General features: G+C 38.3%; 1 protein-coding gene and 1 long non-coding RNA gene across 2 annotated transcripts in view; one reads left to right on the top strand and one right to left on the bottom strand.

Annotated features, from left to right (window-relative positions):
* Positions 1-14,491, bottom strand: part of LOC117291802 — a 50,429-nt gene extending 35,938 nt beyond the window's left edge. Inside the window, exon 1 of the long non-coding RNA XR_004519198.1 lies at positions 14,285-14,491. This is a non-coding gene — a long non-coding RNA (uncharacterized LOC117291802). The remainder of the gene's footprint in view (positions 1-14,284) is intronic.
* Positions 14,492-22,764: 8,273 nt separating this feature from the next.
* LOC117291309 (four-jointed box protein 1-like) lies at positions 22,765-25,236 on the top strand. Its single transcript, XM_033772947.1, has 2 exons — positions 22,765-22,821; positions 23,944-25,236. Exons 1-2 carry the CDS (start codon positions 22,789-22,791, stop codon positions 25,234-25,236), a joined length of 1,326 nt encoding a protein of 441 aa, XP_033628838.1. The 5' UTR covers positions 22,765-22,788.
* Positions 25,237-25,794: the final 558 nt, after the last annotated feature.

Genomic DNA, 25,794 nt, shown 5'->3' with positions numbered 1-25,794 from the left:
AAAAGTGCAAATTCCGTTTGGCAAAAACATGAATTCCGTTTCAGGCACAAAAAATTCCGTTTCATGTTTTTTTAATTAGATAAAAGGTTGTTTAATACCCAGGGACATACTTATAAAAATCAATTTGAGATAAGTTGCACTGTTGACTTCGTAAAATGTTCATTTGAACTGACAAAAATTTCAAAAAAATACTTTTTTTTATAATTGTGGATTATTTTGTATACTGCTGTTCTAAGAAGGTTGCACTGTGACTGCAGTATCAATGCACATGATGTGATAGACTTGATTCCAAGTCTAAAACTGCAGTTGATTCTCTGCATCAGCCACATTGTAGGCTAACGACAGGAGTGTATCCACAAGAGGGCGCTGTTTCAGCATGATCAAAGACTTGGGAACAAGTCTATGGACGTGACCATTCTCCATCCACAAACAAAATGTCAGCCATTTTGTTTTCGCTTTGGCGACAGAATGTTGACAGTTTACGGTTTTATTTTAGACCTTTCCGAGATGAAAAAACATTGTATGTGTTCTTATAGATCATAGGTAAGCTAGTTTGTGTATTATTGTTGGTAAAAGAGAGGGAGAAAATGCAATTTGGGTGAACAAAAAATGTTTAAAACGTGCTGCGAATAATGCCCTTCGCTTAACCCTGTTAACAACGTGTGTACATCATGTGTGTAAACATTGAGGATGGTGTGAAGTAGAACAGAATGATCCACGGTTACGATCTCGTACTTTTTAATGGTCTGATTTCTGATGCCTTTTTAGTTTAACAAAAAGAATCTTAATAAAGAATGCAATTTCAATAGTTTTGGCGTCAAGAAAAAAAAAAAGAAAAAAAAAAAAAATCAAATTTTCTGAAATCCCGTTTTCCGTTTCAAAGGGCGGATTCCGCGAATTCCGTCCGTTTTCCGCGATCGCGGAAAATCAGTGGCCCTACTGTAGACTACCAAATCCAATTCAACTGGATTCACACACCTTGCCAAAAATCCAAAACTATAGCGTAACAGAGAACCTCTTTACCTAAAACAGGAATGACTCCAATAATATCCCCCAAAAATATACAAGTAGCTCTTTCAAAAATGGCACACAATTGAAGTCAAACCTACATGTCCAGTTTACAATCAAAGCGATAAGTAGATTACATTTTTACAGCATGCTGTAATCATTCATTCTAGCCCTTGGGAGTGTTGTAAAGTACACTTTATTATCACCAAACAGAGAGGGTATTATGGTGTTATCAAGTCATGGACTTCATTGCTTGTTGAATGACCTCATAAAAAAACTCAATCAAATTCAGACTAAACCACACAATGAGTAGGCATTAAAACGATAAAGTGATAACAGTTTGATGGACATCTGGGGTAGAGGTGTCATTATTTAGGTTGTTGATATCATGTTGATATTAACAAGAAACTAACCCTGTTATGGTCAAGTAAAACAAAATGCACCAGTTGGAAGGTTACAAAAGACTGGGTATACTTTTTGGGAGTGTCAGAGACCAGTAGCCACGTAAAATAAACCTATGAAAACTTTGGCTCATTTGGTCATCAAAAAGAGATGAAAATAGCATGAAAATAATGAAAGAAAGAAACACCCTCAGTTGCAATTGTGTGCTGTCAGATGCTTAAATAGAAACCTTTCTCATAATTCTCATTTTTGGGCCCTGGTCACATTATGTCCAATTGTCACCTGTGGGCTCTGTTACCATCGATCAATCACATGACCTACTCCGAACGTGCTTTCAACGTCCGGTTCTACATTAATGTTAAAACCCATGACCAGTCAATGTGTTGTATCCTGTGTTTACCAGAGTCTCCTGGCTCCCTCCGGCAAATCTGATCATACAAAAAACTAAACCTACGCATAAAATATTACGAATAAATCCGGCAAGATTTGATTAAGTCCGTGTCTGGATGCAAACGTAGTTGGAGTCGTCTTTCTTTCTAAAGCCTCATCCATTACAACATGTCAACAAACCCGGCGGGATGTTTTGTCTGCTCTGTTTTCTTAGAAAAGGTCCATCAAGGAGGAATTAGGATGAAATTTCATAGATTTGTATACTTGCCCCTTCTCCTGATGAATTGCTGTAAGTACACTTGTATGTACACTTGCATGTGAGATTTTGTGGAATATACCACAAGGGAAACTGACTTACTGGGTATATTTTAATATTATTAGATCGAACAAAGAAAAATTTACAAAGGCGAAATTTAAACCTACAACATTATTTTGTGTACGGGATTTGCAGCATTACCTGGTGAGGTATCAATATATTTGCAGGTAACATCCGCTTGCGCAGCTTCATGTAGGTAAATTATGTTTTTTTGAGATCTTCAAATATTAAATCTCGCTCTTTATTTTGTGTGTAAGATGGCATTGTACAAATAATACAGCCTGTGTTTTGTGGTTCATATCATGTAGCTCTTCTACATGCTACTTGCAGAATCAGGTTTGTCTCACCATGCTGTAAAACACAAAGGCAATTCCACAAATCCTCATGCCACATTTAACACACAATTCATGGCAAATGAATTCCATGACTGCTACTATTGTATATCATTGTACTCGGCTCAATGGAAAGTAATTCCAGTTGAACTGAAAACCAGTCTAGATTCCGGCCATGGAACCAATTATCGACTCCTGGTTCCAGGGCCGAGGATTTAGCGATTAATGCAGAATAAATCCAATACTTTCTCAAAAGAGAACAATAAATCGCTGTCCTTTCCTATGAAAACCTTTGTCGTCTTGCCCCCTTGTCAGAGTTTCAGTAGTCTGGGTGCAAGACGTTGTAATAATATTCACTATCACTCAACTATCGCAATCCCAAGCTCCACTTCTCCTTGCCGCGCACAACGATAGCGGGCGCTGTTGTAAAACCCCTAGATCACCCCACCACACTACACTCAAAACACTCGTAAAATAGTCGCAACGTGTGAAGCGCATTACATTACCATAGAGGTTGACCAACTCAACAAGAAAGTCCTGCACCAAGACTAGGATTCAAGGTGTGACGTTGACATTCTCATCAAAAATAAATTTCCACTTATTCAAAAAAAATAATACAGTACAGAGCCCGGCAGCCAAGTTTTTTTTTTAGTAATACCAAACTGAAGAAGAGATAAATGAGGTCAACAGGTAGGGTGTCAGTTTAGATCATCAAATTCAAATGCTGGTGGCTTAGTCATCACGGTGTGGGTTCAAATCCCTGTCATGACACTTGTGTACTTGAGCAATATACTTTATTATATAACACCCAAGCAGATCCTTGCCATTTGATTGGAGGATTGTCCGTCACGTTATAGCAAATAAACGTACCATTGCACGCTGAGTCACTCGCCGTGCTTTTTCGTTCCATCCGAAAAGTACCATTGCACGCTGGCACGCTGCCAGCGTGCAATGGTACTTTTCGGATGGAACGAAAAAGCTGAGTAAAAACATCACTGCGTGCGCGTGTCTTTGGTAACGCAGCAGGTGTTACTGCAAGAAGGCATAGTAAAATTACTAGCATTCGGCTTCTACAGTTGAAATTGTTTGTTTTGAAAGTTGTTTCTTTCAATCAAAATGACAAAGTTCTACTTGGATGTTATATAAAACAAATAATGAATGTTTTTCATTCGTGCAATGGTGCGAATATGTTCATTCGTTGAAAGCTGGAATGTTCCATTCAACTCGGCTCCGCCTCGTTGAATAGAACATTCCATCTTTCAACTCATGAACATATTCGCACCATTGCACTCATAAACATTCATTATGTGTATACTATTCCTGCTCCTCTTCACCCAGGGGTATAAATGCAGGTAGCTATGAGGGTAGAGGTTGAAAAAGCCTTTGGTTTACTCCTCAGGGAGCTGAGAAAGATACATGAATGACACTGACTGACCCAATGACTATGGGGCACATAATGTAAAGTACATTGATTTGATACATTATTGTCAAATGTGCTACATAGTAGAACTAAGGACTAAACTTATGATTGTATGCAAATCATTTAGTTTTATCATGGTACCTGCAATATAATAATACTAAAAGTTTGAACATAACTATCTGTTAGCAGCTTCCCTTGTAGCTTCGCCTAATTCTTGGAAACATTTCCCCATTGATTTTACACCTCCTTAAAAAACAACACCCGATCTCCCAACCAAACCCTCCTCCATCCAATCCAACGCCCCACCCCCCCCCCCAATATTTCTCTCAATGCCAATGAAGTTCAGGGCCACCTGTCTCAATCCACCTCTGGGTAGAATCACAGATCCCACATTGATGAAATTCAATTCCCGCAAAGATTGACGGCCAATTAAGTGGATAAAAGCATCCCCCCAACCCCCACACTTGCCTTGTATACAACATTATTTTATACCCTTGGATTTAGTAACGCCCATAACATTAAAGCCAAGAAATGTTTATTAATCCCTGAACTGTTGAGTGACAGATACCCTTAACTAGGTTAAATTAAGATTTCTGGGCCATGCTGAGGCAGTAGAATTTTAAGCATCAGAGTCCGAAACACACCGCTCTTGTTCTACGGGAAATGCGGGCATTCGACAAACGTGCTCCAATTTAATTGTACAAGAATGCCGCGTGTGTAACCATCAGACGTGATTCACTCATTCTTTATAAGGGGAGTACACAATGAAAAGCGTGCATCAATAGAAACAGTAATTTAATTCACGACCTAGAAACAAAAATGCTAAATTGGGATGGGTTACAATCAAACTGTGGTCGAGATGAGAAGAAACTTCAATTTGACATGCTCGTGGAGCTTTTTGTTTGAGGCCCTAAAATAATTTTAAGAGGGTTCTTCATCTCAAATGTTGCACAAGTAAAATTATCAAAACTATACTATAAAAAAAATGTTTATTAACAAAACAAAGAAATTATAATTCTTTTTATTATATTTGGTCATTTTTAAATGAGTACAGTGCTGGTTAATGTTTTGGGGAATTTTTTCTTTCCATTTAATGTTTCTGTTCTGTTCCTTTTTCTTTGATCACAGCTAAATATGATCCAATTCCATAACAACTTTTCAAGAAATGATGGCACTAAGATGACATTTAATTTCTTTGGGTGTATCAGTACACAATCATTAGTTTTAGTTAAAAAAAAATATAATTATATGAAAATATAAAAATGCACATCTCCAATACATTTTAAAGCACCAAACAATGCAGGCCATTTTTCAATTTGATTATCAAATGGTAATTGTTGTACTTGCAAACCAACCTGTAACCTACAAAACACACCACACAGTCAGTGATTAACTTGTAAGACAGCTACAGGGCCCCTGAACAAGAGCAAATTGAGTCATCAAGTCATTTGCATTCAAATTAGACCAAATAAATTAACATTAACAGATTTATCAGAATCTAGGCATCTCAAATAAAGGATGAAGGTTTATATGTCATGTCATATATACACACACCACTTTGGTAGGAACTTAAAATCATTGGGCCAGTCAGAGGAACTTGATGCGTTAATTAGAATGTAATTCATCTTAAATGATGTCTTCTTGAAGGCAGTGGACACTTTTTTATTGGTAATTACTCAAAATAGTTACTAGCATAAAACCTTACTTGGTAATAAGTAATGGGGAGAGGTTGATAGTGTAAAACATTGAGAGAAACGGCTCCCTCTGAAGTGACGTAGTTTACAAGAAAGAAGTAATTTTCCACAAATTTGATTTCGAGACCTCAAGTTTAGAATTTGAGGTCTCAAAATCAAGCATCTGAAAGCACACAACTTCGTGTGACAAGGGTGTTTTTTTCTTTCATTATTATTTCGCAACTTCGATGATGCATGTGTTGACATACACCTCTGCCGTGTCATAGTTTTCGAGAAAGAAGTAATAATCCACGAATTTGATTTTGAGACCTCAACCTCTCCCCATTACTCGTCACAAAGAAAGGTTTTATGCCAATAATTATTTTGAGTAACTTACCAATAGTGTCCACTGCCTTTTAAGTCATCTATAATTCAACACAGAAATATGAAGCCTAATGCATGCATTTTTTATTTGATTCATTGTAACTGGATTGTAATTTTGTTTTAAAAAATAAATGAGTGTTATGATATACCCTTTGAATTCTCACATCTAAATTTACAATTGAGTTAATTTTCTAACTGTGATTCTGTGTTCTATATGTGGCACTTCCAGTATTTCCACTTTCCAGTGAGATACACCAACAGAAAATGTTATGACTCGTTGATTTATTATTTATTTGTTGGAAATGATTCAAAAGAAAAGATCTACACAAACACTATGCCTGCAGTCCTGTGACAAATACATTTAACATGCAAGTCGAAAATAAGACAGCAATCTACGGTGCGCGTGAACATTGCACCAAAAATCATTCATGAGCATGCAGCACGTACAGGTGAGCTAGTACACCCACTCAATGTAGATTCAGTGCTTGCATATTTTGATGTGGTCGTGCCAGGTATTGTGTGAGCCACTTGTAGGGCCTCTTTGCCCCACAAAAAAAAGGGATGCAATTTTGCCAAGGGCCGAGGTCAAAAATAGAGGCCTGTCTTTTAAAGATAAATGAGGGGACTGAGGCCAAAACAGAGCATTTATCACACTCATGGGGAAGGTTGTCTGGGGGATAAGTGCCACAATAACCAGTAAACATCCCCTATGCCCAAACGAAAGAAACACTCTTTGTATAATAAGGTTGATGAAATTTACAGTTCTGGATTCTTCTTCTTTTCTTTCTGCCTAAAGGAAGTCTTGTGGCTAGTTTAGCACCTTTCTTAGATTGGTCACGATCTGAACTTTAGGGGACTTTGCAGATCAGGTATTTATTGGGTGTAGTTAGGACTTGACTAGAGGCAGGCCGATGCATTATTAACATCAGGAAAGCTGTTCAAACGAATAGTCAATCTAGAGTCATAATAAAGGGACATCATGGAAAAAGTTTGAAGATAAACCGAGGCAGCTTGCCTCAAATTAACCCATGGCACCCACAGCAATCGATGCGGTGCCCTGTTCTTTTGCTTAGGTGCCCTTTGCAAAGTTCCAATACAAAATTTTCATTTTGAAAGTGGCCCTCACCAGAGGAAAATTTGGGCACCCCTTCAAGAGCAAAATTCAAGGCCTCCCACCCAGGGTACACTTCCACCAAGGCTCGCATTGGGAAAATAATCTGCAAGTTGTCATTATGAGGGCATAGAGTGGGGCGTGGATTTTCACTTCACAAACTGTACACATGGGTGCACATTTGTACACCGTGTGTTACTGCAAAGGAAGTGATACATAGTCACACCGAGTCCCCAACCCTTGTACACACCCAGACTAAGCATTCTTAACGACTTACATGGATTATGTACACGCAGTGCTACAAAATCTTCAATCAAATTCTTTCCTTCAAAAACCACGCACACCTGCAAATGCCAAGCTATTTATATGTGACAAATTAAAATATTGTCAGGAGATTTTTTTCTTTTTTTCCCATCAATCTTTTGTTTAATTTAATTGTCCTAAATTCTATTTAAAGCAGCTATAAAATCTAAAAAGCTATCTCTAAAACAGGTAGAAATACACTGCCGGACAGGAATGATATCGCAGATACAAGAAAATGTCAATTTGCAAATTCGAAAACAAATAAATGGAACCCCAAATAGATGGAACCCCAAATAGATGGATCTACATACGTAGCAGAAAGAATTTGATCACAATTTCCAGTTTTAAATTTTAAATTCAAGAAAATTCAAAGTTAACAATATTTCAAAATCATTCATGTTTGGAGGCATTAATTTTCTACTGAGCGTTGCTTACAAGTGTTTGGAATCCAAGTAAATTAATTTTATTTTAAAAAAAGTTTTCAATAAACACAGTGTTTACATGTACTAGTCCTGTCAATCTGTCATTGATATCAGCTATCCCCAATTTAAAGTCACCTGGAAATAGACTTTTTTTTCTTCTTCAAACATTAGAGTATATGTTTCTGAACAATAAAATAATTTGTTGAGTAATTGTTTTTAACGATTTGTATGTTTAAAAAAATAAATAAAGTTGTGTGGGGGTGACTCCACCTACCCCTTTTGTGACGTCAATCGAGGCAGACTTTGCCTCGATCGAACATTGAACACACGTACGTGCAAGTACAATCAAAACCTAGTCGTGAGTTTGTACGTTTCGAAAAAAGATTTTTTCTTGCATTTTTCCGGCAATGTCGACTAAAGATGGGGTCAGTTTGCAAGTCTTTTCTAGCGCTGTGCAGCAAACACTTCGAGCCGTCGTGCTTCGAGAATCCGGAATACTACACATTTTGACATGCAGAGAAAAGTTCTTTTCTAAAACATGACGCCATTCCAACAATTTTTTCAGCTAGTGGGGAAGTCGAAGAAGGTACCTGACAGACGTAACGAACCTAAAGGAGCATTTGCCTAATGTAAACAAAATCAGGTATTGTTTCAACTTTGAGGGCATGCTTTTAGGCTGCGCCAAGCGTCACTATCTTGTGTTGGCACTGCATGCGATTCATTGCGCCACGATTGACGTCACGAACAGCGCCCTCTCGGGTCGGGCTTATTTTCAAATTTGTAAAGAACATGGAAACTGATTTTGTTAAACCTTAGTTAATGGTTTATTCATATTCCACTCATCAAAACACATATTTTAGTGACTAAAGCTTTATTTTGACAAAATACCACTTCCGGGTGACTTTAAGGCTAAAGCCACTCTTGGTGAGGGGCTACAAGCTAAAATCAATCCAGATAAAAATAATTCAGAGGAGCCGGGAGCTGAAGGTAGAATTGATATTCCTCTTTTTGAAAAACAGTCTTGATTGCCCAATGGAAGCAAACACGCACCAGACAATAGGTTCCATATTTCACAATCCAGTTTGCTCCTTACAATTCCCTCTAAAAGAACTTAAAGCGTATACAAAAAAAATACAAACCAAACTCTACTATCAACCACCCTTAATAATGCTTTGCGTGTGTCACCTCATTATTACAGCATTGATGATTTCCCCCGTGTCATCTCATTATTACAGCATTAATGATTTCCCATGATGTTCATAAAATATTCATCATATAAAGTCTGTGGGAAACATTCAAAACAAAATAAAGTTCCAAAACTAAATCAGCACCTAATGTCACCCTATTATTATCAAAAACAACTTCAAGGGCATCGAACACAATACAATTTTTTTAAATAAATAAACAGTGTTTCTGTTTTCCTACAAATGTCCCACCCATAGACCATTCAACCACTCAACCATCAACTGAGTAAATTACAGTAAAAGACAGATGTCCCAAACTTCCTGGGCTTGTGTGACCTCAATCATAGAGAAAAGGGAACCCAAACAAGGTTCCCAGGGGGACACAATGGGTTATTATCCCCCAAACCAGACAAAAGCCACCCCACTCTGAATGGGCGAACCTTGGGCGCACAATGCCAGAGAATGGATTATTAGCTGCATGGCTACCTAAATCATTGGGTGCACTGTCCTTTAAATAGGGGGTAATCAACAGAGTGATAGGGCAAGTAATTTGCCTGTTATGTCTGCTCAGGGAGCCAATGTGGTGGGCAGGAGTTACAGAGTACCCCCCTTCTCTTCTCACTCTCAGATGCGGAAAAAACTTCAGAAGGATTCTGGAAAAAAAGGAAGTGCTTGTTCGGGCCATCATTCATCAAAACAAAATGGCATTTTGACAACTGAAGTTGCGTTTTACAATGTGCATCAATCTATGCAAAGGAAATTGATGAGAGAGGCACAGTACAAATAACAACTGGAGAAACAACAAATCGTTGTTTAGTTTCAATCTGACAGCTCATTGTTTATGAAGTTCATAACAGTAGGCCACCAGCCACCTACCGATCCTTTAGAAAAATCTTTAACAATTAGGTTGAAGTCGCAGAAATTAAAGCAATTTGAAAACACCAAGCACTGTTGATTGCTGCTGTAAGCATTTCCCATAAAATTGCATTCACGCAGCATGCACTAAAGGCAGTTGACACTATTGGTACTAAGCTTGGGCGATATCGATTTATTTTATTCACGATATATCGCCGACAATATATCGCGATATTCGATATAATCGCGATTAATGAAATTTGACATCATCAGTCTTAAAACTCCAAGTGAAAGTTGTAGAAGAGACAGTCCTAGCATAAGAGAGGTGTTCTAATGACCTATTCTTCTGGTTTTACTCCAAACCTATGGGGTGCAAGATGTCTCAGCTAGCAAATACATCGCGATATTTAATCGATATATCGCGATGTATCGATATTTCGCTTAAAACCAAATCCATCCGATATCGAAATCGTGTCCAAATTAATATCGCGATATTCGATAATATTGTGATATCGCCCAAGCTTAATTGGTAATTACTCAAACTAATTATTAGCATAAAACCTCACTTGGTAACGAGAAATGGGGAGAGGTTAATAGTATAAAACATTGTGAGAATTGGCTCCCTCTGAAGTGACGTAGTTTTTGTGAAAGAAGTAATTTTCAACAAATTTGGTTTCGAGACCTCAGATTTAGAATTTGAGGTCACAAAATCAAGCATCTGAAAGCACACAACTCTGTGTGACCAAGTTGCACAAGGGTGTTTTTTCTTTCATTATTATCTCGCAAAATCGACGACCAATTGAGCTCAAGTTTTAACAGGTTTGTTATTTTATTCACATGATGAGATACACCAAGTGAGAAGACAAGAACTGAACAGAATAGAGTAGGTTATGTAGGCAGATGACATCATGCCATAAACGTCATGCCATCATCCTAATCACCAGCCCAATAAAAAAAGGTGTGATGTTCATTGTTCACTCAATTTACCAAACAGTAGGTGTTAGTGCATACAAAAGTGGGTAGTGTGCAATTTACTAGAATTCATGGGAAGAGTCTAATCAAACTTGCCAGATTTGTCCAAAACATTTTCATCAAATTTGACAAAATGCTGACACGCTGTACTTATTGCAGTTACAACAACACATGTTGAGTTTTAGAAGATGGAGACAAGCCCCACATGTGTCTATCAAAAAAAAAAAAAATATGGCATACTTTCCCTTAAAGGCAGTGGACACTATTGGTAATTACTCAAAATATTAGCATAAAACATTACTTGGTAACAAGTAATGGGGAGAGGTGTTAGTATAAAACATTGAAACGGCTCCCTCTGAAGTGCCATAGTTTTCGAGAAAGAAGTAATTTTCCATGAATTTGATTTCGAGACCTCAGATTTAGAACTTAAGGTCTCGAAATCAACCATCTAAACGCACACAACTTCGTGTGACAAGGGTGTTTATTCTTTCATTATTATCTCGCAATTGATTGAGCCGATTGAGCTCAAATTTTCAGAGGTTTGTTATTTTATTCATATATTGAGATACACCAACTGTGAAGGCTAGTCTTTGACAATTACCAAAAGTGTCCACTGCCTTTAAAAAAAAAATTGAAATCAGGATCCCAATCGACCCAAATCCCTGACCCAGTTTTAAAACTGAATGAGATAACTGTATAAAATACAAACCTTGCATAATAGGCCTATCCATCACCCATGATTCTACTAAACTTTAGAGAATTATTGTGTTGAGCAATTGTGCATTAACTACAAATTTAATACAAAACACAATAAATTAACATTTTTGGTGTGCAAAATATGCTAACATTGAGTAGCAAATTTTAGCATGTTTTAGTGTGCTCAACAAGATGTAGGCCCATCATTCATTCTACATTTCCCATAGTTTTGAGGGATTAAAATCAGAGGAAAGGGAGTGCAAACAACATGGACATGAAATGAAACAAACCACGGCTTGAAAAGCAAAATTCACGTGGCAATTGTGACTTCAAAAATAGAGCACTAACACTCACTGCTTTATAAATTTACTTCAGTGGCAAAAGGGAGCTGTTTAATCATCAACTGATGCACAATGGTCTTAGAGACAAAAATATTCACCTAATTATGACAAGGTCTTGAATTTCAAGGGCCCTTTATCGTCGAATCATTTTCTTCTCCTTATTTTTTTTGTTGGGCACTCGCTCCGATGGCGACTCACAGTCCACAAGGCTTGAACGGATCAATGTTGACCTTTGACATTCATTTCCTTGCATTCACCTTGCATTGAGATCTAGGAATACACTTCTGGTATAAATACTATGCTGAGCAGCGACGTGGAAACTAAAGAGCAATCGTTAAAATCAGCTTGAAAAATTATACTAAATAGCAATCAAATTAAATCAGGCCTACTTCACAGAGGCAACAAAGCTGATTGCCTCATTGCCCCCTGGTGGGGAGAAAATGCCTTGTGCCCTTGCCCTTTCAAAATTAAGCATACAGGCCTGAGACTCTTCTGGGATAAATCGTCTGCTGAGCAATGGTGACGCAGAAATTAAAGAGCAATTCTTAAAGCCAGTGGACACTATTGGTAATTGTCAAAGACTAGGGTTCACAGTTGTTGTATCTCAACATATGCAGAACAAACCTGTGAAAATTTGAGCTCGATCGGTCATCAAACTTGCGAGATAATAATGAAAGAAAAAACACCCTTGTCACACGGAGTTCTGTGCATTTAGATGGTTGATTTCGAGACCTCAAGTTCTAAACTTGAGGTCTCGAAATCAAATTCGTGGAAAATTACTTCTTTCTCGAAAACTATGGCACTTCAGAGGGAGCCGTTTCTCACAATGTTTAAACACTAAATAGCAATGTAGGCCCCCTGATAAACTTTCTCAAAAGTTGCTCATCATCGGATTGATCGACTTTTTAAAACATGTCACTGAGACTATTTACCTCTTGTAACGCTGCCTGTGATTTTTTATCCGCAAAGTGTTGAAATAATTTATGGATTTAAATTCAAACTACTTGTTTTAAAAACAAATATACTCAGTTTTGCTTTTATTAGTTTGCACTGTTCAATCGTACTTTATTTAAAGACACTGGACACTCTTGGTAATTATCAAAGACCAGTCTTCTCACTTGGTGTATCTCAACATGCATAAAATAACAAGCCTGTGAAAATTTTGAGCTTGAATGGTCGTCGGAGTTGCGAGATAACTATGACAGAAAAAAACACCCTTGTCACATGAAGTTGTGTGCTTTCAGGTGCTTGATTTCGAGACCTCAAATTCTAAATCTAAAGGTCTCAAAGTTGTGTGCTAAAAATTACTTCTTTCTCGAGAACTACGTCACAATGTTTTATACTATCAACCTCTCGTCTCTCCATTACTCGTTACCAAGTGAGGTTTTATGCTGATAATTATTTTAAGTAATTACCAATAGTGTCCACTGCATTTAAATAAAAAAATATACTGGATGGTATTCTGCGTGAACTCCATTCATCGAACCCCTTTATACATTATATCAATAATTCTAGGGAAGTATTGCACTCAACTGCTGCTTTTCACACAACCGCCGCATTTACAAAAACCAGTCAATTAACCCAGATCATAATTCTGATCATTACTAAGAAGGGAATCATCGCAGCCAGAATTGACCTTGATAACCAAATCTAACACTTCAATTCTGTCAATAAAACTCTATGATTGCATCAACTGCCATTTTTCATTCATAACAAGAACATTTGAAACAGACAAGGTGTGCTGTAGTAGTACTATAGACCCTACTCATAATCTTTCAAAATGAGATGGTATACACAACAATGAGCGAAAAGGTCTCATTCAATTATATAGAAATTAATTCTACAAAATTTGAATCTCATTACTTTAGTAACCGTAATGTCATGAATTTCTAAAATTTCTAATATTACTTCCTCTCCTGACCTTGCCCTGCTCCAACCTCACCCATTGCCCCGCCCCCAACCTCGCCCCCTTGCCCCGCCCCAACATTGAACCCCGCCCCAACATTGAACCTCGCCTCCCCCCCAAACATTGCCCCCCTTGTCCCGCCCCCAACCTCGCCCCTTGCCCCGCCCCCAACATTGAACCTCGCCTCCCCCCCCCCAAACATTGCCCCCCCCCTTGCCCCGCCTCAACCATAGCCCCCTTCCCCATTTCTCCGCATGTTACTGCATGGAGGTATCTACCTCCATGGTTACTGTTAGTTCGAAATTAAAGAGGTTTTAAAATACCAGATTACTATCGTCACAATCTACAATTCTTTGGGAATTCGGGGCACAGGTTTTCTCAAGAAAACACACACGACTGTGTGATGGAAATTACACCAATGCTGCGCTACATTCGACTCTCGAGGAGCTAGCACAGCAGAGCTACAGTACAAGCAAAAAAACAGATCGCTTCACATTTTTGTGCAAACACCAAATCCAAGCAACGTGTGTGCTGTGTGAACCGCACGCCAAACAAAACAAACCACTAACCTTCTGTCCGAGCCCCAACGCCGGTCCAAATCAAACGGTAGAGGCATGGTTTCTGCCCTCTAAAAGGTCCTGTAGTTAGCTAGGTGTTTATTAATGGGTTCCTTCAGACAATCCGGTAATAATTGCGTCAAAATCACTCAAAGTAATGTTAGTTCCTTGGGTTCTTATACGCCTACATCTTCCTTTCGTTGGATGGATGGATGACACTTGAAGATAGGAAGGCAAAAGCATGTATACCACGTACGATGTGGTATGCTATGTACACACGTGTACATTACACCGTACAAAACGTGCTGTAATGTTCAGCGTACTCGGTGGTTCGCACTGGGACCGTCCATTATAATTTTAGGGTGGTTAAAAAATATCGTTTATTGTTTTGATTTTTCAAGGAGATTCAACTTCAAATAAATGTAATAATTTAAAATATTAATGTGCAATAAGACAATGTGTAATCATTTTTGGTGTCATATGAAGAATTTAAAACTACATTTGATGTGTTTATTTTTAGTGAAGAATATTTTCTCATCCCAAAATAACATACTCCTTGAAATCGTCCAATGACTGATTGATTTAAATCCCAGAAGGTATGTGAGAAAGGGGCGGCGGCGGCGATGTTCTATCGATCACGACATTAGGAATAAAGTGTGATCAATTTCTTATCCTCGTCACTTCTACCCCAACCCTGTCCTTCCATCATCCATTGCCAACGAAATCAGAATAATGTTTCAAGTGAACCTGGTGACTCACCCCATCTTTTCATCTATACCCGCGCGCCCCTCTATAAATTATATGGTATTGGTTTATCCGTGGAGGTAGAAATAACTACCTCCATGGTTTATCCAAAGGGAAAGAGTATAACCACCCAAAATGTGTGGTTGACTCATTTGAGTGTCTGGTCACCACCACCCCCCCCCACCCCCAGGGTGGGCGGGAGGGATGGTATTTATACCTCCATGTTTGTTCAAGACTCTCATGTTATGAACCAAGACTAGGTAGGATGTATGGGGGAGTAATGTCACTCTTTATGCACAAAGGCTAGACCTGAACATTTTTAGAATCTGATTGAATGTACTCAATCGACCATTGTTGTTGAGAAAGGTCCAACCCGTCATTGACGAATTGCGGCGGGGGTCGAACCCGGTACCACAAAAGAAACGTGAGTGGAACATCTTAATCCAACGCAGTGAACAATTTTAATTTGACTTTAAAACTAACGTTTTTTTTGAACAATTGGATTTTGTTTTCCTTATGTTAAATCAATAAAAAGTAACTTTTGACTAATAGCAGTTTTCTGTGTATGGAATAATAACAATTTATTCTGTGCCTTGTCCGTGATCTTTACTTCGCTCATCTTTAATATTCGACAATGATCGGGAACGAGGCCCAGCTGCAAAAAGTTCTTTACCTATAATCAGGTACTCAACAGAGGGCGCACTCCAGTAAACGTTTCATCATAGTATTTTGGTTCATACGCCACAGCCAAAACCAGAATGCTAATGCTTAACGTTACTTTCAATTTTGGGCAGGTCAGCCCTTTGGTATCTCTGCTAACTACCCCCAGAAAAAAAACGCATCTCGAAAAAATGTGGGTTTTTTTATCTTAAAGGCAGTGGACACTATTGGTAATTACTCAAAATAATTATCAGCAGAAAACCTCACTTGGTATAATGAGTAATGGGGAGAGGTTGATAGTATAAAACATTGTGCGAAACGACTCCCTCTGAAGTGACGTAGTTTTCGAGAAAGAGGTAATTTTCCACGAATTTGATTTCAAGACCTCAAGTTTAGAATTTGAGGTCTCGAAATCAAGCATCTGAAAGCACACAACTTTGTGTGACAAGGGTGTTTTTTCTTTCATTTTTATCTCGCAACTTCGACGACCGATTGAGCTCAACTTTTCACAGGTTGGTTATTTTATGTATAATGTTGATGTTAAAGACACTGGACACCTTTGGCAAATAATTTGTCAAAGACCAGTCTTCTCACTTTGTATCTGATCTCAAGTATACAAAATTGTGAGAAACGGCTCCCTGAAGTAACATAGTTTTCGAGAACGAAGTTAATTTCAATTAAAATGTTATTGGAATTTGATTTCGAGACCTCAGAATTAGATTTTTGGGTCTCGAAATCAACCATCTGAAAGCACGCAACTTCGTGTAACAATAGCGTTTTTCTTCCATCTTGCAACTTCGACGACAAATATTGAGTTTAAATTTCCCGTTTTTTATACTATCAACAGCTCTAATGATCGTTAACAAGTAAGGTTTTTTGCAAACAATTATTTTGAGCAATTACCAATAGCAGTGTCTTTAAACAGACCTTGCTGTCATCAGTTTTCATGAGGCACTTCTCCACACTTCAATCCAACTTAATGAAGCAAAGAGCCCCCACGCTTTATCACAACTTGGGGGTTCTGTGTTTAAACTTTTGAAGAGATTTGATTTAAGACGTTAAAATTAGTCCTATGTGACTCTGGAATTTGAGGAGTGCTCATGAAAACTGGCAGCAAGAGATAGGTTTGGGGAACAAAATTCAGGATCGTTTTTGAGGGACGGGGGGTAATTAGCAACAATCTTTTTAGAAATCTGAAGTTGAGTTGTCTGAAAATAATATATTTGAATGATTGGTTTGAGTAACTAAATTATTTGTTGATTATTGCATATTAAAATTTAGCATTTTTTCGTGTTGGTTGCAACATTGAGCGCATGATTGTGATGGGAGTTTGTTTCGGTGGGGCGCCCATCCACACAGACATCCGTAACAGCATTATTATTGGCGCCCTCTGTTGTCAAAGATCGTGATCGTGTATAAAACTCACTTCTCTTTCCGAGGTTTCCTCTCTCTGCTTTATACTGAGTATCTCAGCGATTCCTCCACTGTGTTATCAATACCGCTGGCTGATTACTTTCAGGAAAAGATTGAAACAAAAAGAATCAATGAGATGCCAAGTTCAGATTTCAATGACGATAAGTTAAACTGAAAACTCAATGGTGAATGTTTTTGAATGATTTGCAAACTCACGTTAAAAATATTATGTGTTTTTTGTGCTCCAATATAGAACAAGGAACCTAAATGAACTTCTAAGAAACAATAAAATAATGTAAATATAACTGTAACCGTACTTCAAACAGACGTCTGCTTTTTGGTGATCAGCCAATCACGCCTATGGGCAGATGCTATCCCCGTTTTATTGAACGCACTCCGAGTTAGAATGAACGACATGTCTGAGCCTTGTAGTTGTTTGTTTGACGGACAATGTGAACATGTTTGGCGGGGACGTCTATTGTATCTTGAGTCAGATTAAAGATCCGCTAGCCACCGCCAGGCGTCAGGGTTTCCATTTTAAGAACAAGTATGGTGTTTTGTCCATGGATTCTCATGGATTATTGGTGTGCATTCTTGCAAGTGAAGAGTGGCATTTTAACGAGTTTACGCGAAAAATTCCGACTCAATTATTTTATTCTTAAAGACACTGGCCACTATTAGTAATTGTCTACTAAGACCAGTCTTCTCACTTGCTGTATCTCAACATATGTATGCACAAAATAACAAACCTGTGAAATTGAGCCCAATCGGTCGTCGAAGTTGCGAGATGAAAGAAAACACGACACCTTGTCAGACGAAGTTCTGTGCTTTCCCGATGCTTGATTTCGAGACCTCAAATTCTAAATCTGAGGGCTCGAAATCAAACTACTTCTTTATCGAAAACTACGTTTTTTTTCAGAGGGAGCCGTTTCTCACAATGTTTTATAGTATCAACTTCTCCCCATTACTAGTTACCAAATAAAGGTTTTACGCTAATAACTATTTTGAGTAGTTACCAATAGTGTCCACTGCCTTTAAATTGGAAATTCTTCAATTTCAAAGATAGGCCTACTATAGAATTTTCAAAAAAATTGATAGTGATCTCCGAAACCAAACTTATTTTTTTCGAGATGGGTAAACTCGATTTCTTCCAAAGAGAACTCACGTTTTGTAGGACCCGCAGAATGACTATTATAGGTTTCTCTTTATTATAATTGAACACTGATCAAAATAATTATGAGCAGTGTGCCCATTAGCTGATGATCGGTGCGCTTCTGGTTGGCAGACGTGTGATCCAGCTCATGTAGCAGTTGATTGAGTCCTGTTAATTACTAAGGAGCAGACTGCAGAGTCGATAAGACATTTGAAAACCAGAGTCAGATTTTGAAGTTAATTCGGTTCGAAATTGTCAGCCAGTGAAGGTCGCGAAGGATTTGAGAGACACTGTCTTATTGCGAGCCTGGATCAGTGTTTCGCGGTAGGGCTTTTGGAGCACATGGAGCATTTTGATGACAGCTTGAAGAAGGGTGAATTTCATAATCGAGCCGAGATGTTACACAATAATGTTAAACAATAATGTTAATTTATCTTCAAAATATTAGTTATTAGGGCTATAATACTTTCTTCGGTGAGTTTAGATTGTTCAGCCCGATTCATATTCCTGCGAAATGTGAATGCGATACTATTTTGACGTCGCAATTTTTGCAACAAATAATTTCGGAACGGTTGAACTGCGTTCAACTTCTGAAACATTCGCTGCGAAAACTGCCACGTGCGTCTTCGCGTTGCATTCGTCGCAGGAAGTATGAACCGTGGTTAAGGTTACCAAAGATTTGCTAATTATCCTTTCAAGTAACACAACTTTCTATATGATTGGCCATTGCCTATTGCCATCCCCGAGATGGCGCTACAGACAATAACAATACTAATCAATGTGCTTATAAAACTAATGATCACCACTGTACAAATAACACTATAACAGATAAGAGCAAACATGACCTGACTCAATAATCGTTGCTCTTCTTTGATTCATCATTATTTTCGGCAAAGGAGATCCTTTCAAAAAGGCTTTATACTTTTCTGTTATTGGCACTAGACAGGATAGGCTTACATACTATTGTGGACAGCAAATGTGACAATTTACGCCGTGAACAATTATTCATTTAGTTGATGAGCTTGGGAAATATCTTCGAAGAAGCGCACGAGCGAACTGGATTCACTCCATGAAGATATACGGAATAATACTGACTTTCTGCTGACAGCCCTGCAGAAAAGGACACATTCAATTCAAGACATTCAATCTTATTAAAAATAGCTTTCAGGTGAGTAATGAATGGTTAACATGTTGTCTAATTGAGAAGTTTTGCTGCAGAAATTCCCCACGACGGATATTTGTGTGGTGCAAATAAACAACACCGTTTCAGGCTCACATAATTGTGACTTATAACTCATCAACCATCCAACTTAATTACACAGTCCCTGTTCACATTTAGGCTATTTAGCTGGGATCCCCTGCTTTATTTTTTTAGCAAGATCGTCAAATTAATTTGCAAATTGAACTTTGTGCGAAATTACAAAACTGTTTGGACTTTCCATTTTTGATTCTTTGAAAGCAAAAATTTTTACTGTTTCGGATGTCTAGCGATGCAGTTCGGTCCATGTCCAAGTATTTTACAGCAAAGGTTTAATATCAACGAACAAAATAAAACCAGAAGAAAAAGAGGAAATAAAATTTCCCTAGCGAACTCTTCTTAAAACATTGACAAATTTTGGAGCAAGGGACACTTGGCTATCGTCGTGTTTTTTAAACACAAATCGTTCGAAAAAATCAGTCACCGTCAAAACAGTGTATTTCAGTGTCTGTTGATTCACTACATTGTCCAACCACAACCCAACCTTGTGTTTACTACCACAAATAAACGAGGCATTACTAATTACCGGAATGAAGATGTTTATATTTGTTGTCAATTAGCAGAGATGGTACCTAATTAGATGACAAGTACATCCGGTAGATTGTGCAATTATTCTGTGTGAATTAACATGATTGAATGAAATGAAAGGCATTTCCCTGTGTGTGACCAAACGTCACTCATTCTTGCGTGCATTATTTTCTGTTATCTTTATCATGTATGGAAGTTGTTGAAGATTTTAGTTTTAAAAGAGTGTTTGTCTTTGTTAAACAAATTGTTATAAGAGAAGGTATATTATGTTTGGTAAATAATTGCCATGAAAACTTTTGGTCGGAAGCCTATACATCAGTTTTCAATAGTATAAAAGCAGTTTAAAAAAAAACACATTTAACTTCGAACAAGATACAAGTTTTTATGCCCCAAATTTTGTAATATGGGCAGCTTTTTTACTGGCAGTAACGTCTTTGATGGTGTGTTCCAATTCTTCCTGCGTATTCATTTGCTCCAGATTTTCGTCAATCTCATAAATGCAATCTCAAAAATGTTCGCATGTTAGTTTTATCGTGTACTATAGGGTTAAAACAATGGGAGACTTTCTGGGACGATAGAGGGCAGCAGACTTACCGGGTAAATCCATTGTTCTCAGAATTATGCGCATGTTCTACGTAAACAATGGAAATTTACCCGGTATGTCTGCTGCCACCTAGCGTTGGAAAGTCTCCCATTAAACGGTTCTCAAAAACAAGAGTACACTTTGCCTTTAATAAAATGTATCAAGCACATCCCTAGATTTTCAAAAGTCTAATGTTGTGTTAGCTCCGGCATGGACGTTGTCCTACCTCCGAGTTTTTACAAACTTATTGAAGATTTTGTAAGAAAGGTTATTTTCCGGTCGATTGCGGAGATACCCGCATAAAGGCCTGACATTAAGTGAATGGTGTCCTTTCAGTGTTTTATCTGTGTAGCTTGTTTCGCCTCTGGGGTATCCAACGTAACCAATAGCGATAACTATTTCTGTGACGTCAATACAATTGACTGTCAAAAAAAAAAATGGTTGAACTTCTGTGATTCACACAAAAAGTATAGGCCATAAGTATACTATAATTTTGTAGACACTAAGAATTGGGTAAGTAAACCAACGTTTTGCATTCTGTAATCGATGGTTTTTCTCCATGATTGACGATTACGGCAGTGAGGAATTGGTTAGTGACAATGTCAATACAAGTATGGTACATGCATGACTGTTCCTCCATGGTAGAAGAGAAGGAAAGGGATAAGAACAGGTTTAAAGGGATGGTACATTTTGGTAATTACTCCAAAACTTGAAAACCGTAAAAATGTACTATGGGCAAACCGCACTGCAGCTGTTGATAGTTAATTTTGATGTGGTTTTATAATATACATGAAACGTTTCTCAGATGCACTATGCTCAGATTGTGTATTCCAATTACTGTGTGTGGACATAACCGCTCAAGATTTTTCATAAAATGACCAGAAAACAAACTAAACATGCATTTTGTCCACAATATTTGTGGGGTCCCTAATTGCTTGTATGATGATATACATACGAAACTCTAAACTGTCATTACTCTTATACAGGCCTATACTATATTTTTCGTTTCTTCCCACACAGTTTATTGCTCACCAGACGACTGTTCCATGCACGGAGGTTTGTCACTATTGTAATTGCGAGAGAGTTGAGAGCACCACTACGGTTTGACGGAGATAATAATAACGTCAAGTATTCACCCCCTTGTGTTCTTGATTTCACGGAGTGGGAATTGCGGAGGATGACACCATGGTAAAGTAGAAAGAAAAATCGATGGCAGACATGCCAAAGCGGATTGGACCCATCGTATAAGCCCCAGATTACAAGGTGGGGGTTCATTGATGCCCCATGTTGGAGGAGTATGACATCTCGACCTTCTCATCATCAGAGGTTGGATTATTGAGTTTAGATTGGGAACATTTACAATGTGCTTACGTCGGGATATGTATGGAGTTTAGCCTTCGGGGTGGTTTTAATCAGCGAAGGATCTAATGGACACTAACGCCACATCAAGGGATACAGGCGCCATCACATTTTAAGACCTCCTTGGATAAGTTGAGGAAGTAGTAGGGATGATACAAACGCCAAAATGTCAATCATTGTGAAGCTGAGAATTTGGAACTGAACCGAAAGCCATAAAGTGGCACACAGGCACTGCAGAAGATAGTTGATGGTTCATGGATAGTTTGTTATACAACATTATCCTCGGTGGGTGTGAGATTTTATCCCAAACGTGTGATAACGCATTTTAATCGGGGAAACCATAGAACAGGATCCTTGCTTTACAGTGAACGTTTGGAACTGAAGTCTACCGTCAGTATACATCAGCTGAATCCCGGAGGAAGTCCCCCATGGCTGAATCAAAACGATGAGCAGGACAGTGGGGTTTAATCCCATCCATAAGCAACTTCTCATCATAGGTTTGTTTGTATTGTGATCATCATGCAACATAAACGTTCATCCAGCGATTAGTTTATTCATGCCATCATAACATAACGTGATAAACAAAAAGAGGATGTCACCGTTGCGTGTCTTAGACTTTATAAGATATCTGGAAGTTTAGTATCTGTATCACTTCTACGCCTCTACGATTTGCGTCAAGTCTTCTGCTCAATGTCTCTAAAAGTTATAGCTGAGTGGAGATGTTTTTGTGTATGAGTTCGGCATCAGTAACTCCAACCCTGCTTGTAATAGGAAACTTCATTGGAACATTTTAAACTCTGGAACCGAGTGAAAGATTAATGACCAATCTTCTATCAATAAGAAACAGAAGGGTAAGCTTATACGTAAATATTTCTCCATACATAAACTATAGTATGCTGTTTAAAGACACTGGACATTATTGGTAATTGTCAAAGACCGGTCTTCTCACTTGCTGTATCTCAACATAATATGCATAAAATAACAAACCTGTGAAAATTTGAGCTCAATCGGTCATCAAGGTTGCGAGATAATAATGAAAGAAAAAACACCCTTGTCACACGAAGTTGTGTGCTTTCAGATGCTTGATTTCGAGACCTCAAATTCGAAATCTGAGGTCTCGAAATCAAATTCGTGGAAAATTACTTCTTTCTCGAAAACTACTCCACTTCAGAGGGAGCCGTTTCTCACAATGTTTTATACTATCAACAGCTCTCCATTACTCATTACCAAGTAAGGTTTCATGCTAGTAATTATTTTGAGTAATTGCCAATAGTGTCCACTGCCTTTAAACAGCGGGCACTTTTAGTTATTACTCGACATAATTTTTAGCATATAACTTACTTAACGAGCAATGGAAACCTGTTGATAAAAATTGTTGTGAGAAACTCCTCTGAAGTAACGTAGTTTTGAGAAAAAGGTAATTTCTCACTCAAACAAAATATTAAAAGACCTGAAGACTTTTATTAGGCATCTGGGAGCACACACTAATGTGCAACAGGTGTGTTTTTTCTGTCACTCACTCTTGCAGCTTCGATGACCAGATGAGTCCAAATTTTTTACAGGTATGTCATTTTATGCATATCTTGGGATAAATCAGGTGAGAATACTGGTCATTGGTCAATGACAATTACCAAAGGTGCCCAATGCCTCTAACTATCGGCTGCATCCGCGAATTGGATAAATCGAAAGTCACTACATGTACATGTACACTATAGAGTTGAACAAAGATCAAACACTTTTCCAAAACCCAGTTTAACCTTTTCCCATCTCTTTGCTGTGTCTTGAACAATCCAGGAACACTTTAAAACAACAGACGCTCTGTAAGTTCGTCGGCATAAGCTTTTTAATTTTTTCAAGGATGCTGGTTGAAATTTCAAGCATGCATCAACTCACTGTCTGCTTTATCGTTACAGCTTGCGTGTCATTTTACCGGAAAATTTAATGATTATGTTATGCTTCATTTATCCCATCAGCCACGACGCATTCTACGTACAGTGATGGCGTCGATCAAATCTGCGCGCTGTCTGACAATTTTCTTTGGGCTGCTGGTTATGCACTTTTTGGCGACAAACTTGTCTCAATCATCATCTGCACATTGGACAACATCTCAGGTAAAACATTACTCGAGTGGTAACTCATCTGAGCATAACCAGCAAATTCCCAAGGAAGACAGTTTGGATAACCTAAGGAAGAGAGTGAGAGGATCAAATCCACGGGACCTAAACCACCTTGAGACAAATAAGTCGCCAGATGCATTTGTGATGGATAGATTACACAGCAGGAACATGCAAGATGGTATCGACACACCAACAGAGGGCGCTCCGTGGACAAGAGGGGGTTTCTGGAGTGAAAAGGCCGAGGCAACTGTGTCGATAATCCAAGGGGAAAATAGTAATGAGTTTGCTGAGATGATTAAAGACAACTTGGTAGTTAACATGGTACCAGGCTGTGGTCATTCACAGAACCGACTCTTGACTTTACAAAATGGCTGCCGCGTGTGCTGTCGCTACCGCAACAGCCTCGATCTCATACTTGGTGAGATGTATGCGTACTATCTATCTCAGGTTCTGCACGTACACAACCTTCCACCAACCACGCTCGGCGTTATAAACGCTACGGACAGCAAATGGGATGCCGTGAGGACTAATATGACCATCGCTGATTGGTCAGCTAGTGGTCATCAGGTTGTTTTTAGTCAATGGATTCCGAAATTGGCGCCAGCTCTCTTGCCACAAGTTTTTCTGAAACAATCAAAACGCCTGCATCCACGAAGAGTCATCGGCATGGACGCTGCGGATGTAGCAGAGCTCGTCCAATGGTCAGAGTTGATCATCTTTGATTACCTCACCGGCAACATGGACAGAATGGTGAGCATGCTGGTGAACAAACAGTGGAACAGTCAGATTATGGAGTCCCCGGTGCATAATCTCGAGAAATCCACATTGACGGGCCAACTCTTTTTCATTGACAACGAGTTAAGTTTCATACACAGTTATCGTCTGCTAGATAGATATGGTCATTACCACACGGCCATATTGCAGTATATTTGCATATTCCGATTGCAGACGATAGAACGGCTGCAAAGACTGCACAGAGACGGTGACATTTGGGACAAAATGATGGATTTTGCTGACAACTCACAGGGAGGAAATAAAAAACTACCCAAACTATCAAGAAAGAATGTAGGTATTTTAAAAATGAGACTTGTTGAAGTTCTCAACCATGTGGAAAACTGCAAGAAGCTGTATTTGAACTCCGATAGCTAATGACAAAAAAACTGCGTGTGTTTACAATTAGAATGACCACCATGTCTCAATGAATCCCAATGTCACGCCGAGTGTTTTTCAATTCATGTGCGCCAAACTGATTATCACAATTTATAGTTCCTCAAAATCGTTGGAACAACACGGTTTGATGCAATGAACAGATTGACGTAACTATTTGTTCATAAACACGGGGCACTGTGCTTCGAATGTTGAGAAGAATTGATAATAAATTTAGGCTTCAGAGTTTGTACTATTAATTGGCTTTGGAATTGGAGTAGTGGAAAGGGCACATTCTATGTGGGTTTCGTTCATGGGTTAACTTAGCGAAATCAATTTTAAAAGGCAAAAATTGATAAGAAATTTGAAGGAATTTAATTTTCTATGATTTGTTTTCAAAATAATGATGACTTTAAAATAATGTTTTGAATGGATTGTTTAATAATCACATTAGCATTAAATAGTTGCTATTTGAGTTTATTTATTGTGGTGCCCCCTCTATGATCAAACTTGCCAGTGACCACCAACACAACTTAGGTTGTGAACATGTAGATACTAAGA

Source organism: Asterias rubens, chromosome 6 (genome assembly GCF_902459465.1).
Source record: "Asterias rubens chromosome 6, eAstRub1.3, whole genome shotgun sequence".
NCBI classification, from domain to species: Eukaryota; Metazoa; Echinodermata; class Asteroidea; order Forcipulatida; family Asteriidae; genus Asterias; species Asterias rubens.
Note: the sequence above shows the minus strand (reverse complement) of the source record. Positions and strands in the feature narration are given on the sequence as shown.

What these genes read in the sequence shown, in the direction of transcription:
- LOC117291309 (XM_033772947.1), top strand. Translation starts at nt 22,789, where the DNA reads ATGACCAATCTTCTATCAATAAGAAACAGAAGG. An exon ending in TATCAATAAGAAACAGAAGG is followed by an intron (nt 22,822 to 23,943) that starts GTAAGCTTATAC and finishes TTATCCCATCAG; the next exon opens with CCACGACGCATTCTACGTAC.